The sequence below is a fragment of the Megalobrama amblycephala genome, linkage group LG6, assembly GCF_018812025.1.
Source record: "Megalobrama amblycephala isolate DHTTF-2021 linkage group LG6, ASM1881202v1, whole genome shotgun sequence".
NCBI lineage: Eukaryota > Metazoa > Chordata > Actinopteri > Cypriniformes > Xenocyprididae > Megalobrama > Megalobrama amblycephala.
The window spans coordinates 9,265,243-9,283,718 of NC_063049.1; the positions used below are offsets into that span (position 1 = coordinate 9,265,243).

General features: G+C 39.4%; 2 protein-coding genes across 9 annotated transcripts in view; one reads left to right on the plus strand and one right to left on the minus strand.

The window, feature by feature from the left end:
- LOC125269844 (sacsin-like) overlaps positions 1–14,567 on the plus strand; it is a 32,208-nt gene extending 17,641 nt beyond the window's left edge. Inside the window, exons 6-8 of the mRNA XM_048192859.1 lie at positions 1,668–3,090; positions 3,188–3,276; positions 3,357–14,567. Of these exons, the coding sequence (XP_048048816.1) occupies positions 1,668–3,090; positions 3,188–3,276; positions 3,357–14,260 (12,416 nt within the window). The 3' untranslated portion in view covers positions 14,261–14,567. The remainder of the gene's footprint in view (positions 1–1,667; positions 3,091–3,187; positions 3,277–3,356) is intronic.
- A 68-nt stretch (positions 14,568–14,635) lies between these two features.
- dip2a (disco-interacting protein 2 homolog A) overlaps positions 14,636–18,476 on the minus strand; it is a 162,487-nt gene continuing 158,646 nt past the window's right edge. For all 8 annotated transcript variants that reach the window (XM_048192864.1, XM_048192863.1, XM_048192861.1 and 5 more), the window contains 4 exons: positions 18,127–18,201; positions 17,837–18,011; positions 17,390–17,513; positions 14,636–16,487 (listed from right to left, as the gene is read on the minus strand). In XM_048192864.1, the coding sequence (XP_048048821.1) occupies positions 16,235–16,487; positions 17,390–17,513; positions 17,837–18,011; positions 18,127–18,201 (627 nt within the window). In that variant the 3' untranslated portion in view covers positions 14,636–16,234. The remainder of the gene's footprint in view (positions 16,488–17,389; positions 17,514–17,836; positions 18,012–18,126; positions 18,202–18,476) is intronic.

Below are 18,476 nucleotides of genomic sequence, written 5' to 3' on the forward strand. Positions count from 1 at the left end.
ATTGCCTCTGAATTTGCGTCTGAATAGCGCTGGCTCTGTGGGCGTGGCCGCATTAGCGGATAATGAGCTGAATCACAGACTTCTGACATGGCTCTCTTTTCATACAGATTACATAAACACAGAATGTTTGTTTTTGATTTGACTTGCACAATTTAAAACCTGACATTTCAACATTTCTTTAGACGTAAGTGTCATTTTTTTGTCATTAGTATTCATAAGTTTTTTTCACAGTTCATTTTCTGAGAACTATCAGATTGGACTTCGTTCAGAGGGAGAGGAGAGATCACGCATCATGTTAGTTTTCTTTATTTTACAAAAAGCACAACATTGTGTTTTTACTCTGAGTGTACACAAATAAAAGAAGATATTCTATAGTTTCAATTGATATATTACTTATGTCTCTATGACAGGAAATGACGGAGTATTTTAAGTCTGTTTTGCTGCAATGTGAAAAAAAACCTGCAAAACGCACCAGCGCGTTTTCAGACCTCAGGGAGTTAAACAAAAATGAGAGTACGATGACCTACCAGTCTATTTGTCTAAATTGTCTATTTGCCATGTTCACTATTTCTAATTTGACATGAAATAGACAAAAAATATGACATACAAAATATGACATACAATCTGTTTTTCACAATAAGACAAGCAAATTCCTGAAGACAAAAAAGCTGATGACATAAAATGCAGGCTCCATTTTATAGTCTTTTTGACATGCTACGTTATGTCACCTGACCTCACGGCAGCCAATGAAATTGATGCGATTGCACACATGTTTCAGATAGCAGCACACTAAGTGTTGCCATAGCTTCAACACCAGGACTTAAATCATTCCCGTTCGAAGGAACTCGATACTATTTTATATTTTACAGTTTTATCTTTTATCCATTTATACAAACTAGTGGAGAACTTTAATACATTTCACATAGACATGTTGTATTGGACAAAATTTTAGTATTGGTGAATCCCTATTTAAACTATATTATCAGCACTCAGTGATTGTTTACTAATGTGTTTAATAAGGATGGCATTGATCTGATCAGCTGCAACATCCGATGTTACAAATAACTGCCCCTTTAAAGCTGATTTATACTTCTGCGTCGGACCTACGCCGGAGCCTCTGCAGCGTAGGCTATGCGTCTGTTTTCATTTATACTTGTGCGTCGCTGTCCGCATCAACGTGCATGCAGACCACTAGTAGGCAGTGTCCGCGGTCATGTTGAGTATCAAGGCAAAAGCCGAAGAAGAAGCCGCCTGTCATGTACGTTGTCAGAAAAGCTTACAAATAGAAACGGCAGAGAAGCGGCAAATTGGTAACAACTTTTGTTGTAGTTTGACTGCATGTGTCCTCTGAAACAGAGCGTTTTCATTCCTATGGAAGTTGAAAACGTTCGCTCTTCTCCTTTTGCGCTGCGCCAGTTTTTTGACCTGAGGGAGGGGTTCTGGCAGACCAATCACAGCGCTTGCGGTCCGCGTAGAATTGGCGCGTTGTTACGTTTTTGAAGAGGTGCACGTCAGGCTACGTCGTAGGCTACGCATGGTACAAACAGCCTATGGCGTACACTCGATGCAGAAGTATAAATCAGCCTTTAGGGTACTTGAGGTGCCAGATTCTGACTTGAGGATTTGGCACAACAATATTTAAAATTATTATTATTATTTATTTACAGACTTGCCATGTGTATTCAGTTCTGAGCACCTAGCCATTTTTGACCCTCAAAAGATGATGTTTGGAGATGATGAAGAAGGCTATCGATGGTCTTTGGATGATGAAGAGGACAGAGAGAGCCTTTTGAACTTGAGAGATCAGTTTCAGCCCTTTCAAAATGTTCTCAGTCAAGTCAACAGTTGTTCTTGGGAGAAGGTCATCAGTGAGGAGCAATACTTCAAAGGAACGCTTTTCCGTTTCCCTCTGCGTAATGAGGCTTCTAAGATCTCAGATAACTTGTATGACACCACAAAAGTTACACAGCTTTTTGACAGTTTCATTGCTGATGCAGACATCAGTCTTCTTTTCCTAAGAAATGTGTCATCCATTACTTTGCTGCATATTGACACCAATGGCTTCTGCAACAATAGGTTAAAAGTTTCAGTTTCAAATCACTTTGGCCTTAGTCATGTCAAGCAGGAATCATTTGACAGAAAAATTTGTTTCAAAACGGCATCACATATTTCCCATCAAATGGAAGAAACAAAGTCCCAGTGGCTTGTGACAACTTGCCTTCTGAAACACGGATATATACCAGAAATTGACTCTCTAGCCAGTAAGCTGAGCTTCTACCCTCAAGTTGATGCAGCTTTTCGATTAGATGAAGACAGATCACTTTGCAATGGGCGACTAAGTTGCTTTCTACCACTTCCAAATAATGAATCAAACAAAACTGGGCTTCCCATTCACATCAATGCTTGCTTTGGCCTGACAGATAATCGGAGGTTCATTAAGTGGCAAGAGGAGGATCAGAAGAATGATGAGTCTGCAAAGTGGAATGAGCTACTTGTAAAAGATATTCTTCCTCATGTATATCTTATGATGATCCTGGATGCCATTCAGTTATCCCAAAAATCAACCCTGTCTGCTGCAACTGTGTACAATCTTTGGCCTGACCTATCCAAGACTGTACATAAAGACAGATGGCATGAAGTTGCAACAGACACTCTGAAGGGTCTAATTGAATACAAGATCTTTCACCTTGCCGAAGATGAGAAAATTTGGGTGTCTTCCTCAGATGCAGTTTTTCCAGTCAATAATATATGTGGTGACACAATGTCTGCAATATCAAGATTACTGATTGCTGAAGGAGAGAACCTGGTCACACTCCCAGAACATGTTTTGAAAGATATTCAAGAAATCTTCCCTGAAAGTGATACCTTGACATGGGTGACTCCGTCTTATGTTAGAGATGTCCTTCACAGAAGTAAGACTGAAAACCTCAGTAAACATGACAAGCACTCTCTTCTTGAATTTGCTCTCAGTGATGAGAAGTACACAGAACTACAAGGCCTTAAGCTTCTGCCTCTCAGTGATGGAACCTTCACTTCATTTAGCAAAGGAGCACAGAACACTGTTTTGATCGACAATGAGAAGTTTCCAAGGTAAGGTGTGATATAGTTGTCTCCTTCCTATTTGAATTCTTTATTGTATTTATATTGTGTTTTCAAAGTACTAATAATCTCTTTTTTCTTTGTTCAGAACATTGCTGCCATTTTGTAAAGATAGATTTATACCCAGTGACCTGAGCCCTGTTTGCACTATGCAGCTAAGGAAACTAACAACAAAGAGTAAGAAAATTGTTTATATGCTTACGATAATATGAAATAAATATCATACATGTCTGTGAAACTGGTCTAATTTTTTTCAGGCACATACAACATAATAGATTTGGATGCAAATCATGTTGTTTCACTCACCAAAAAGCACTTACCCATGGACTGGAAGGTGTCCCAAGGTCATGTGACATGGAAAACAGCAGAAGATCATCATCCACCAAAGAGCTGGCTGGCTGAATTCTGGAAGTTTCTTAGCACTGAATGGAATGAGTTAGATGACTTTATTGGCATGCCTTTAATACCACTGGAGCCACTACAGAGTTCAGGCAATTCTGTATTGTTAGCAAGGTTGCAGAGTAACACAACTTTAATTTTTCAAGGTAGCACAGCGTCTTTCTTGTCAGATCATGTTCAGAAAGTGTTAAGGATGGTGGGGTGTACAGTCATAAAAAGAGATAAATGTCTTAAACATCATGACATTGGGAGGTATGTTCTTCCAGCTTCACCAAGAAGTGTCCTACAAGTCTTTGTAAACTCACACAGAGATCAGGTCATCAAAGGCATTGCCTCTGCTTCATCACAGGAAAAAGAGGAGCTGAAAGTGTACCTCTCTTCTTTGGATTCTCTCTCAAATGCAGAAAAGAACTTGCTTTCCATGTTGCCAATATTCAAAACGATGTCTGGGAAATATGTTACAGTTAAATCAAAGCAAGCATTTGTTTCAACCACCAATCCCTCCATTCCAAATGATCTGCCAGTGCCTGAGACAATTGTACAGTGTGCAAATGAAGCTGATCGCAGACTTTTGACTCTTCTGAATATTGAACTCTTAGATGTAGCTAAGGTGGCTGTTCATTTGGTTGAATGCATTGAGACAGCCTCTTTCCAAAAAAATGAGGAACAGACAGTAATGACCTGGATATTGAATAATGGTAGCATTCTACTCTTACAAAGTAAGCAGCTGCTTGCAAAAACCAGAAGTCTCAAATTTATTGAGACAACTCATGGAGAACACAAACAAGCCTCAGATGTTTTTGATCCAAGAAACAGGACATTTCAGGATCTTTTCGAGGCAGATTTCTTTCCCCCACCTTTTTACACAAAGACTCAGGAAATGCTTCAAAGTTTGCAACACCTTGGCCTAATAACAGAGCAAAAGGAAATATCAACAGCAGACATACTCCAAGTCATAAATCATATCGAAAAGCTTTGTGTCCACTCACCAGATAAGGCATTCAAAAAAGCACATACTCTTGTTCGAGTCCTGAATGAGAATGATTTCCTTTCGAATTTCAACAAGGCACAGATAGAAGAGCTGAAGCAAAGGCAGTGGGTTCCCTGTGAAAATCCAAAGTTCTTGATTGGAAGCATTTGTAGAAATTTTAAGAGTAGTCTCTATAAGCCAGCTGAAGTAAGGGATTCAAAGTATTCTTCAATTGTTGGATGTGTAATGCCACTTACATCTGAGCTAACAGGACATGTCTGCAAAAATCTTGGACTTTATGAGCCCCCTCCTGCTGAAAAAGTCTTGGAGAACATCTCTGCACTGAGATCAATGGTCAACCCAAATTCAGATTTTCAGTTTAAAACCAAGCTGCACAGTATTTACACATTCATGCAAGACAACATGATAAATTTTACACATTTATTGGACACAAAAAGCATCCCCTGGATTTGGAATAAAAGTGAGTTTGTCTGTCCAGGAGATATTGTTTTAGCCTATCCACCTGAACTGGATCTAAGCCCCTACATCAAGAATGTGCCTGAAGAATTTTTGCAATATGAAAACCTGCTAACAAAATTTGGTGTAAAGAAAACACTGTCTGATGAGGAGATTGAAGACATACTTCATGACATAAAACAAAGAATTGACTGCATGTATCCTGCTCATGGAAACTTGACAGAACTTAAAGTGTCAATTGCCATTCTTGACTGGATGCGAAAGAATGAGAAGCTTTTAAAAGACAGTACCCCTGTGCCTGTTATGGCACAAAATCAAAACTTTACTCTGCAGTCTTTGTCAAAAACAGTCTTCTGTGACATCAGTGCTGAAGGACTTGATGATCTGAAACAAGACAATGAGGAGTTCTATGTCATTCATGAAGAAGTTCTACCCATCACTGCAAGATGGTTGAAAGTCCCATTCTTAAGTACTCGCATCTTAAAACCACAGTTCATACAAGCAGAGCAAGAGTCCTTTGGTATAGAACAGTGTGGGCAATCTGAACCAATTACTCAAAGAATTAAAAACATTCTTAAAGAGTATGATGAAGAAAGTGACATTTTCAAAGAACTCCTACAAAATGCTGAGGATGCTGGGGCAACCACATGTAAATTCCTCCTAGATCTCAGAAAACATAGAGATCCCCCTGAAACCCTCTTTGATGATGGAATGGCTCTATGTAATGGACCATGCCTTTGGATCTTCAACAATGAGCTTTTTTCACAAGAAGACTGGACAAATATTGTCAAAGTGGGATCAGCATCAAAGGAAAACAAAGTCGAGATGATTGGGAAGTTTGGGCTTGGATTTAATGCTGTTTACCATGTGAGTGATATTCCCTCGATTTTAAGTGGGAAAACCCTTCTTATTTTTGATCCAAATGTCACCCATTTGGAAAAGCACATACACAGAAAAGGAAACCCAGGAATTAAACTTGACCCATTCCAGGAACGACTGTACAAAAGGTTTCCTGGACAGTTTAAATCTTATGAAGGAATTTTTGATTGTGATCTGTCCATGCAAAACAGCAAGAAAGCTTACGACGGCACTTTGATCAAATTACCATTTCGCACTCTGGAGGAGGCAAATAAGTCAGAGATCAGTTCAAAGGTATATGATGAAGAGTGCATTAGGAGATTTAAAAACCATTTGACTGAAAACTCCCAGACTCACCTTCTATTTCTGAACAGCATTACATCTATGTCCCTTCAAATTGTCCCTGAAAATGCATCAACTCCTCCAAGGAATGACCAAATTCAAACTTCTCTCAAAATATCCAGAGAAGTCATGAATTCATTTCCTGTCTCGAATGACACACTTCTCCAAGAAATCGAGAACACCTTCAGAAATAGTGACATCACATTCTACAAAATTATTGATGTCAAGAGAGCACACATTGTTAAAATAGTTCAAGAGCACTCAGAGAAATCCCTCACCCAGTATTGGCTTTTGTACTCATGTTTTGGGACTCAGGAGTCTTTGCAAATGTTTCAGAGAAGAAATGAACAAGAACATTCCTTTTCATTTCCAATTGGAAGTATAGCTGTACCTTTGCATAGAGAGGCAAAAACTAACACATGGTCCCCTGATGAAAATCTCTTTGGCCAGGCTTTTTGCTTTCTTCCTCTTTCAGTTGAGACAGGTCTTCCAGTCCATGTCAATGGAACTTTTGCAGTTACATCAAATAGGAAAGGTCTATGGGAAAAAGGAGTGAAGTCTGAGTGGAACAAAGCTTTACTGAAAGATGCCGTAACCTCTGCTTACATCACTACACTGCTTGAGCTGAAGAAAATGGCCCAAAATGGACATATCCAGAACTATTCCTTCCATACATTCTGGCCTAACACAGAGACAGTAAACAAAGCATTTTTACCCATGGTTAAGTCATTCTACTCAACTGTTGTGCAGAATGCCAATGGCAAATCTCTGGAGCTTTTCAGCAATGGAAAAAATTGGTGTTCTATAGACAAGGCGAGATTTCTGAATCCAAAAATTGAGGAGAACCAAGCAGTTGGAGACATTGCCATGAAAGTGTTCTTGAGCTTGGGAGCTTCATATTCCAGTGTTGTTTCTCTCCCATCATGGGTAAGACAGAGTCTCATCGATTGTGGCTTCAAGCCAATGATCAAAAATAGAACAATCAACTGGCCTGAGTTTTACAACATTGTTTTTAAGAACTTGAGCTCTGTGGACACACACAGCAGAAATACTCTTGTGCTAAATGCCATTGACTTGAATGATCCTGCTGTTGATGACCTACTGAAAAGTTACCCTTGTATTCCAACACAGAGTTGTAAGAAGCTTCAATTTATCAAGCAAATTGTTAATCCTTCTGGCAAAATGGCTTGTTTGTATGAACTTGAAGAAGGACGCTTTCTTGAAGGAACTGCAACCGATTTTCTCTCACCAAAAAGGATTCAACGACTTTCAGATTTGGGAATGCTGAGTGACCGCCTCCCTTTAGAGGACATCATAGAAAGAGTAGGGAAGATATCCATTGTTTGGCAACAGGATAAATCTAAATGCCATAAACATCTTCAGTGCCTGTTGGAGTCAATGAAAGACTCCACAGAAGATGTGAATTATCTGCACTGGAAAACACTGTCTCAAATTCCATTCCTTCCTGCATCATCTCCTTTAGTTCAGCAAAACAAGAACGCCACTGTTCTTAAAAAACCTGTTGAAGTTTACAGTGACCGATGTCGCAATTTGGTAAGCATGACAGAATTCACAGTTGACCATGCAAATCTTCAAATACACAGTTATGATCTAGTTCTCCAAAAATTGAAAGTACGGACAAATCCACCAGTTGAAACGGTGCTTCAGCAGCTGTTAAAAGCACACCAACACTGCAATGCATTTGAAAATACTGCTCTCTTCAACATTGCTCAGTCTTGCTATAAATATCTCAATGATTACTTGTTGGATCAGAAAGATCCCGGTTCCATTATTGGCCATGCAAAATCATTTCCATTCATTTTCATTGAGGATCACTTTGTAAATGTGAGGTCAGTGGCTAGAAGTGAACAATTTGAGGAGAAACCATATCTCTACGTGCTTCCAGTCGTCTTCTCCAAATTTGAGAGGCTCTGGGATTACCTTGGCATCAAAAAAAAGTTCACAAAAGAGCAATTTGTTGCTGCACTTGAAAAAATGAAGGCTTTATATGGATCCCACCCTCTTTCCAAGTCAGACCTCCATAAGTGTGTTGCAATACTTATAAATGGGCTATACAAAATCAAAGATGAAAAGCTTAACTGTCTCATACCTGATGAGAGAGGTGTGTTGACATCTTCTAGAGAGCTGAGATTTAATGACAGCCCATGGATGCCTGTTGCAGCTGGTGTCAAGCTCGCCCATGATCTGATACCTCGTCCTGTGGCCTGTCATTTTGGTGTAATGACAACAAGACACCACACTCTAAAGGATCATTTCGTCAGTGGGTTTTCCCTATATGCCAAAGAGTTTGGACAAAAAGAGAAACTAACAGTCAGAATAAAAAATATAATTGATGCATATCCATCTAAAAAGGATATTCTGAAAGAGCTCATTCAAAATGCCGATGATGCAGAGGCAACAGAAATTCACTTTGTGTGGGACAAAAGACAACATAAGACAGAAAAGATATTTGGAAAGAAATGGGAACTGGTTCAAGGCCCGGCTCTTTGTGTGTACAACAACAGAACATTTTCTGATGCGGATCTGGAAGGTATCCAGCAGCTGGGGCTAGGAGGAAAACATGGCACTTTAGGGAGAACTGGAAAATATGGACTTGGCTTCAATTCTGTGTATCATCTGACAGATTGTCCATCTATCCTGACCGGTGACAAATGGCTCTGCATTTCTGATCCAAATCAAAAATACGTGGAAGATGTAGCAAAGCAGTCCCCAGGCTGCATGTTTTCAATGGAAGACAAGTTTAAAAAGTCTTTTGAGGATGTTTATCATACCTTTCTTCCAGAAATGTTTGCACTCAATTCTGGAACCATGTTCAGGCTCCCTCTCAGGACAGAAAAAATGGCAGAAGAATCTGAAATATCTAGACATACAGTCACAGACCGTGACATGAAGGAATTTTACTCTGCCTTGACTGAAGATCCTGAGGGACTAATTCTCTTTTTGAAGCACATCACAAAAATACAGTTCTTGGAGATCAATGAAGATGGAACACAAACAAAATGTTCTTTCCTTATTGAAAAGAAATACACAGAGAAGAGCATCATAAGCAAGGAAAACTTTCACAGCCATGTTCGAGAATCCCTGATGTCAGGAACAGCAGAACCCTGCAAAACCATCTACACCATGCAAATCTTGTCTGAAAATAAACAAAGTCATTGGGTCATTGCAGAGAGCTTTGGCTTCTCAAAACAAATCCATAAGAGAAAAAACGAGCAAGATCACTTCAAAGTTCCTCAAGCTGCTCTGGCTGCATGTTGGAGCAGCTCATTTAACCAAACATTTACTGGCAGGGCATTTTGTTCTTTGCCCTTACCTGGACAAACTGGTTTACCAGTTCATGTGAATGCAAATTTTGAAGTAGATTCTTCTAGAAGGGACTTGTGGAAAGAAGACGGTGATAGTCTGAAGACTGAGTGGAACCAGTCACTGAAAATAAACATCATTTCACCACTCTATGCTGACCTCCTGTTAAGTCTCTGTTCAGTCATAAAGAAAGAGACACCAACAGCTCTTGTATTCCTCAAGCCACAGCTAGAGGATTCTTACCTTAAATACTTTCCGTGCATTTCACAGAAAGTAGACAAAGTCTGGCATGAGATGATTCATGAGGTATATAGATCAGTCAAGGAACGTGATCTTCCTGTCATACCCACTGTACATGCTGTTTCTGTTGAGTCATCACACCATTCACAACAAAAATACACAGTTACCTGGTGCAGTCCATCTAAACCACACTCAGCAGACTGTCCATATTTTACAACTGATGACCATGAAGGAATTTTTCAAATCTTAGATGACATCGGTATGAAATTAGTGCCAAACTCTTGGAAAATGATTGAAATAAAAGAGAATTTCAAAGCAGCTGGTGTGAATGTGACAGAAATCAGCCCTTCAACAGTGATGAACTTCTTGAAGCAAAGATCGCTAAATGATCCTTCTCAGACAACTAGTAGTTTACCTTTGCCCATCAACCAGACCTTGGTCAAAAACAAAAAAAGATGTTCAAAACTTTTGAGCTTCTGCTTGAAAAATGCCAATGAAAAAAATGTCCATGACATCAATGGGCTGCCTCTTCTCCTCATGGAAGATCAGATGTTAAGAGTCTTTGACTCTCAATGCCCAAAGCTGATTTCAAGATTTAGCAGTCTTTTCCAAAGACACCAGGAAATGTTTGCAGATATTGATGCCATTGAAAGTCACATTCAAATTCTACACAAGGGAAAGTTTATTCAGGGGTTAACAATTTCCATGGCAGCAGGATATTTGAAATCGGAACTTGCACAGCTGCTCAGACAGTCATTGCCTGATGAAAGGTGCCAGCTTTACAAAGCGGAGACAGAGACGATCAAATGGCTGAAAACATTATGGAGCTTCTTTGAGGATCAAGAGAAATTCTACCAAAATGAAAAGATGAATGTCTACAGTGAGATAAAAAAGCACTTTGATAACAGTCCTATTTTACCAGTCATTTGCCCCAGTCAAAATAACACACATTTCTTACAAACAATGGGAAACATATCAAAGGTGATTCTGAAGCCAGATGAAAAAATAGCTTCCATTCTCATAAAACTGGGGTTCATGAAATTGAACATCAGCTTTTTCATTGATTTCAAAGACTTATTTTTCAAGTATATTCATCCAGATCTCCTGCAAACTGTAGACAGCAGTGCTGTTTTAGAAGAGGTTCATGGTGTACCTCATTCCCTGTTTGAGGATCTGTCAGTAGATGAATGTGTACGTCTTCAACGCTTCTTACAGAATGGGATCAGAGATTCCAAAAAGAAGAGTGGACATGTGTGGTTGCTCAAGTCTTTGCCCCTGTTTGAGTCAATATCTGGAAAACGGGAAAGGATTGATTTACACAGAATGATATTCATTCTGAATTCTAATCATCAGAATGAATTTCCAAACTTGTACGATGTTGATGGATGTGACAGTATTTTTCTCAAGCAGACCTTGGTGAACCTAGAATTGTCAGAAATTCTAAGCATTCAGAATCTAAATGACTTGGAGTTCTGTGTACAGTTTATTCTTCCTTCTGTGCACATGATGAAAGAGGCCAAGCTTCTTGATTTAATGCGGTTGTTAGTGAAATTCAGACCAGTGGACCCCAGGGTTGTCTCTGCATTGAGAGATGTCAGATTTATTCGAGACATCCATGGCTCTCTTCAGGTGGCTTCATACTTCTATGATGACAGCGTATCCCTTTACAGGTTAATGCTTCCAAAAGAGAGATTTGTGCCAAAAACCTTTTGGGACAATTTCCAAGGTGAACGTACTGAAGCACTTCATCTCTTAAAGAACCTTGGATTGAATCATGAAGTGTCTGATGAGCAAATCATTCAGTTTGCAAAACAAATTGAATCTGAAGCTAGAGGCAACACTCCTCTAGATGTTCTTAAGGAAATATCAAATCTGCTGTTTAGGATTGTTTTGTCAAAGAGTAATGACAAAAACTCAAATTTACTGAACAGAGTTGCTAACATTAAATTCATCTTTCCAGTGAAAATTCAGCAAACACTTTGTGATTATCACAAAGCCTTTGCTCAAGGGAGAGAGGTTGTTGCAATCAGTGGATCACTGATCGACAGAGACAGATATCACCATTATCTGATATGGACATCTATGCCAATCATACCTTTAGAACTCTGCTCTCCACATCTCATAAAGAAAATGAAGGATGCCGGAGCCTTGGAGACTCCACCCCTTAGACAAATAGCTGCTAACCTGAAAAACATCTGTAGGTCTCAGTGTCACAGTGACACATTGCTGGAAACAAGAAACACAGTATTTAGCATATCATACGCATACCTGCAGTCAATAAATTTCGATGCCTCTCTGTTCTCAGACCTCCCCATTATCTTGGTAGAAAACGGGTCAGAACTTGTGAAGGCCAAACAGACAGCACTTGTGCTAAATGATGCTCTTGAGTTTAGGCCTTATTTGTACCGCATTCCCTCAAAGTATATGAAATTTGAAGACTTCTTCAGGAAAATTGGTGTAAAGGAGAGGCCCACCCTCAATCAATATATCACTGTTCTTCAAGAAATCTATTCTGATAGTTTTGACAAAGACAGCCTTCAGGCAAATCAGCAGAAAGCTGTGAAGCGTATTGTACAACAGCTGTTTTGCCTGCTGAAAGAGGAACAGGACAAAACCTCTTTCCAAAAAGACCCACTTTATCTTCCATCAACAGATGGAAGACTCTATGAATCCAGCACTTTGTTTTTCAATGACACAGTCTTCCAGCCTGTAAGGATTGAGGGTCCTTTGGAAACCAAGCTGAAATTGCTGGAAAAATTAAACTGCTGTTATCTTGGAAATGATCACTATGAACATCAAACATTGTTGCAGCTCCTTCCCCAGCAAGTTCGCCCCAAATTTCTCTCAGATGTAATTTATGAAAACCTGGAGGGATCAAGTGTCCAATATTGTGATGAAGGGGAATGTGAATTCCGTGCCTGGTTTGACAAACACTTGTCTTCTGCTGCATTTCTTCATGGACTAGTCTGTCTCATCAGAGAAGACAGCAAAGGTGAGATTTCACAGTCTGAAGCTGTAGGAAAGTGTGAAAAAATCTTTTCTACGATTCAAATTATTTGTTGCAAAACTCTTCAAACTGAACTTCTGTTAAACCACGAGCCACTTGAAGGTAGCAAGGCTGAAACAGATGTTTATGTGAAAAAACAGAAAGATGGATGTAGTTTCTACTTGAAACACAATGATGACATGGCCTTCAAAGTAGTAAATGAAGTTATTATGTATCTTACTAAAGAAATCAATGCTCTTCTAAAGAACTGTCTGACTATCTCAAGCTTTCTAGCCCTTGGGCAACTTCTGCTGTGTGATAACATGGAGGATGTTGAGAAAACATTGGCAAATTATGGCATTCATAACAGTGGCCACAAGGAGGAAGGACACGGTGCCTTACCAAAACCTGGATGTCGTATACCTGAAGAATGGCACGACTGCCTTGATATGAACTTCCTCAACAACTTTGAAAGTGGAGAGTATGTTGGCTTCAGCAAGGACGAATCTGGTGAATATTTCTATGCCATTGTTATTAACCGTCTGGATGATCCACCGGGACAAGTGACACAATTTCCTGCCAGATATAAAATACAAGTTGGCAGTGATGACTTCATTGAAGTAAGCTCTCTTGACCTTTACCAATTTAAACGGGAAAAGAAGGCAACTGTGTCAACAGGGTCCACTTGCACAGATATAAAATGTATTTTGACATCCAGGCCTCCACCCAACACAGAGTCCTCTTGCACAGATATAGAATGTCTTTTGACATCCAGACCTCCACCCAAAAGAGTCTTTCCAGGGACATTTGATGAGATCAAAAGAGAAATTGACAAAAGCTTAAATGAAATCTGGAATATGTCAAGTGAAGACAAACAAAAAGCCATTAAACGTCTTTACCTCCGGTGGCATCCAGACAAGAATCCAGGCAATGAACAACTTGCCCATGAGGCATTCAAATACCTGCAAAAAAGAATTGAGGAACTACAACAAGGGAAAACTGCACAAAGCACATCCTCAACCTGTAGAGACTTTCGAGATTTCTATGACACGTGGAACACAGAGGCACGAAGCCACAGGAGGGGACGCGAGAGGTTCTATCAGAACTACTCTAGAAGGCATTATAACTTTTGGTCATACCACAGAGAAACACCAAGGCCAAAGAGAGGAGAGGCAAAACGCTGGTTTGAACAGGCTCAATGTGACATCAGAGCAGCTCACAACGACACTGGAGGAGATTGCTCAGAGTGGTGTCTGTTCAAGGTGCATCAGGCTGTGGAAAAGTCCCTGATAGCAGCAATGTACAGGAAAAGTGGACAGCATCCCAACAACTGCTCAATAACTAGCCTTGCTCAGCAGGTGTCCCATTATAGCTCACAGCTGACTTCTTTACCCAACACTGTGAGGCAACTGACTGAACTTGGTGTTGATAGCAAAAAAACCCAGTATCCAAACCATCACCAGTTTCCTCACATTCCTAACAAGCAGTTCAGCCTTAATAATGCCAGACAGGCATTGGATATTGCAACAAAGCTTTTAGAAAAAATAGAAGAATACATTTCTTGAAATAGCTTGAATCTACTGACTATGTTCCATTGAGATGATCATGAGGATCTTTTCAAGTAACAATAGTATTATTATTTTTTTTATCTGTTTAGTACTGCTACTATACATACTGGATATTCTTAATTCTTTGTAATCATGTTTTGATAATTCTGGTTCTGAGTCTGGTTCTCCTATACTACTACTACTAAATGCAACATTTATATTATTGTATACAGGGCATTCCTGTAGCAAACAGTAGAGCAATGACAAGGTCATGTGTTCAATTCCCAGGGAATGCATTAAATAAAATGTCTTGAATGCAATGTAAGTTGATTTAGATAAGCGTGTCTGTAAAATGTGCATTAAAATGACATTAGAATTAAAATGTCAACGTCAGTCATTTAAAAGCATGGATTTTATTAAGAAATATTAACAGAAGTCAAAAGCTGTGTCAACCAAATATTCACTAAATGACAGAACTGCAAAAAAAAAAAAAAAAAAAAAAAACATTAACAGTCACACAATCATCCTGTGATACCGATGCTGTATGTGCTTTACAATCCTTGCAGCAAAACCATTTCTTGTCTATTGCAATATAAATTTTTACATGAATAGTGACTCATGTTGTTCCCCTGTTTGATCAAGAAATGAAACTTCGATTTGAGCAGCATCTGGTTTCCTCCATGTCACTGCAAAAACCATGCCAAAAGTATTCATATTTTTCTGGTGTCCCAGTAATAACTTATTACACAAATTCTGTACATAATTACAGCAGGCACAGTGCCTGTCCTTAACGTAATGAACACAATAAAAGAAAGCAAGCATTGTTAGAAGTGGTCTATACAGTGCTGGCCAACGCGGTGTACAGTGCGTATGAAAATACAAGCAAATATCACTCTTTAACACAGTAATGAAAAGAATAATTAAAGCCCTCACCTGCAGTGGTCAGTTTTTCCTGAAATACCGGTCCCATCTGTTAGGTATGTTTTAATGAATTAAGGGAAAAGGCTACTTTTTTTCAGCCAGTATTATGTAGGAGACTAAAAATGTCACCTTCTGCAGGAATATAAGATGCACTAGTCATGAATGGTCATACAGTAAAACAAAAAACTTGAAATGACAACTGATGTAACTAAGGTAAATTTGAGCAAAATCATTTTTCAGATTGGGACTTGGTTACCTGAATATGACTCTTCATCTATTCGCTGTTATTACCCTGATTCCTATCCTGCACATTCTAAAAGCTCACACATTTTAATAAAGAATGGGGAAGAAAAATGAAATACAAATTACAAACAATCCACAGGCATATGAAAATATTTAAGGCCCATGTTGATGTTGAAACTCTAGCTGGGAATGCATAAGCTTGTAAATTCGTGGAGCAGCATATCCACAGCACACCTTCAGTACTGCTTTCTTGCAAACAAAGACTCAGATTTCCATTTCTTTATTGCCATTCGGTCTCCGGATAAAACATTTATCAAAGATTTGCGTGTTGATGTAAAAAGAACAAACCAAACAAAACTTGGGTTTGTGCATTTTTTACAGCCATAACAGTAATGCTGTGAAATGAAATGCATTACACGTTTTCACATGCCCTTGAAAATACAATTGTCCTGGAATCTGGATCCTGTTTTGACATCAGGCACTCCTCTGCCCATTTGAGCCGGTCCTCCTCACACACAGGGAACATTCAACACACATGTGTCTTATGTGCAGAACAAATGTGTTTGAATGGAACATAACTCATAATTGTGTTGCACAAGAAACCAGGAGATGAAATCAAGTCATTTGCCCTGACCACTGAATCAGAGTTTTATTTTCAAGGCATTCTGACAGTTTGATATAAAAAATAAACTGCATAGCTCCATCAAGGACTCTTCATGTTTGTGGAGGAAGAGGCAAGGCTGTCCAAACTTTCCTCAAACGCTTCCTTTGTAAATTTGCATATGCAGAGTTTTCTGGCATCTGGTTCCTCCTCTACGTTACACATTCTCACATGTTGTAGGCCACGTATATGGGATCCAGCTGGTCAGCGAGGAAGCCGTCCCGCAAGTGCATCCGCTGCTTCTCCCCTCTGGAGTTGATAGGAATGACTCCAGGGTCCACTACCACAACAACCCCTACTATGAGATAGTGCTCTTCCAGAACCACGTTGGTCACCAGGGCAACAAGATCCAGGGCTTCCTGTTCTGACCCTTCAAGCTCCACGACCACCACCAGTAGATTAGTCCATGTGAACACAGCACTGAGGAGAGAGACAAGATGGGAGGCGTATTTAATTAAGTAGGAAAAGCAGATTATATACACTGCAAAAGATGACTGTTGGAAAAAACAAATGAAATACAAAATCTAGGGATGAATTCAGGGCAATTGGGACACTTTTTGCCATTGAGATGACTTGGAAAAAGTGTCCCAATCAAGCTGAACTCACCCTACCAATGGAACAAAATACTGTTCTGGCATTCTGACATAGAACCCGGAAGCACAGCACTGTGTTTACTATGTAAATATAGAATATAGAATGACAGGAAAGATAATAAATTGTTGAATAAAGTCATTATTTTTGTTTTGTTTTTGTGCAGAGAAATATTCTCGTCGCTTCATAACATTAAGGTTGAAGCACTGTAGTCACATGGACTATTTTAACGATGTCTTTACTACCTTCCCAGCAACATAGTGTTGGGCCAGATTGGCCCACATCTGGTTAGCGTGTAATCCACATGTTCCAGATGTGGGCCGGATTTGGGCCGGATTTGGGCCACACTCTGTTGCTGTCTGGGTTTCTGGGCCTTGAAATTGGTAATAACATTACAGTCTATCGGAGGCCATTAAGCTCTCAGATTTCATCAAAACTATCTTAATTTGCCATTCATAGAAGGTCTTACAGGTGTGGAACGACATGAGGGTGAGTAATTAATGACAGAAATTTCATTTTTGGGTGAACTAACCCTTTAAGCTAGTGTCATGGATGAACTGAACAATGAAAATAATCTAATGTTCATTCAGTTGCTAAAAGGAGTATCTATTTTACAGTTGAGTAAAGGGACAAACACTCTGCTGTAATCTTATTAGTGTTACACAAAAGGTTTACCCATTAAAACACAATTCTATGAGGTACAAGAGAACATTTTAAAATATATTGCTTACCACTCTGCAATGCTCTTGTGTGATCTTATCACAGACGTTTCAATATCAATGGGATGGTAACGCATTCCCCGCAGCTCTAGAGTCTCATCCAGAGATCCAACCACGTACAAGGCATCATGCCTCTCTGGAATAATATGCAAAACATTGATTTATTGGACAACACAACTGATTGTTCTTTCTATCATTACTGATATGAGCCCAGACAGCAACATAGTGTGGCCCAGATCCGGCCCAGAGCAGGTACATGTGGTTTAGACGCGGACCAGATGTGGGCTGGATCTGGCCTGACACCACGTTGCTGTCAGGAAGTACACCGCAAAAATGATGGTGTGCATTGAAACAGCTTTTTACTGAGAGTATTTTTAAATAGAAAAGTCACCTCAGAAATATCCTGAAAAGGACACTAGTGTGCTTGTGTGTTTGGTTGTCATCTCATGCATACAGTACCTCCACTGGCATCTGTGAGTTCTGTGCGCCGCAGGAAGCCGAGGTATCCGGTGCGAGCCCAGACCGTCTGCGTGTCACCGAAGCTCAATCTGGTGCTGAAGTGGTCTGCGTGCAACGCCTCCTCACCATAAACCGTATAGTATCCTGTGGCATTATGGGGGCTGCTCACCCAGATCTGTTTTTTAATACAGTCCCATCAACTCACTACACATGACAATACATAATACAGAGATAATATAACAGGCTCAGCAGGTAATGTCACATGTGATTCTCTGTGTTTTGAAACTCACTTCTCCCAGATGAGAATCTCCTAGAGGTCCTTTGGTCTCTGTGTTGGCAATTATAACCTTCACCCCAGGCAGAATCTGTGTGTGTGTTGAGAAATATAAGTAGAATATATATATATATATATATATATATATATATATATATATATATATATATATATATATATATATATATGTGTGTGTGTGTGTGTGTGTGTGTGTGTGTGTGTGTGTGTGTGTGTAATTATACTGTCAATTGATAAAAAAAATAATTGCAACTAACATTCAAGTTTTTGGTAACACTTAACAATAAGGTTAATTAGTCAACTACATTAGTTAACATGAATTAATAATGAACTGCACTTCTACAGCAT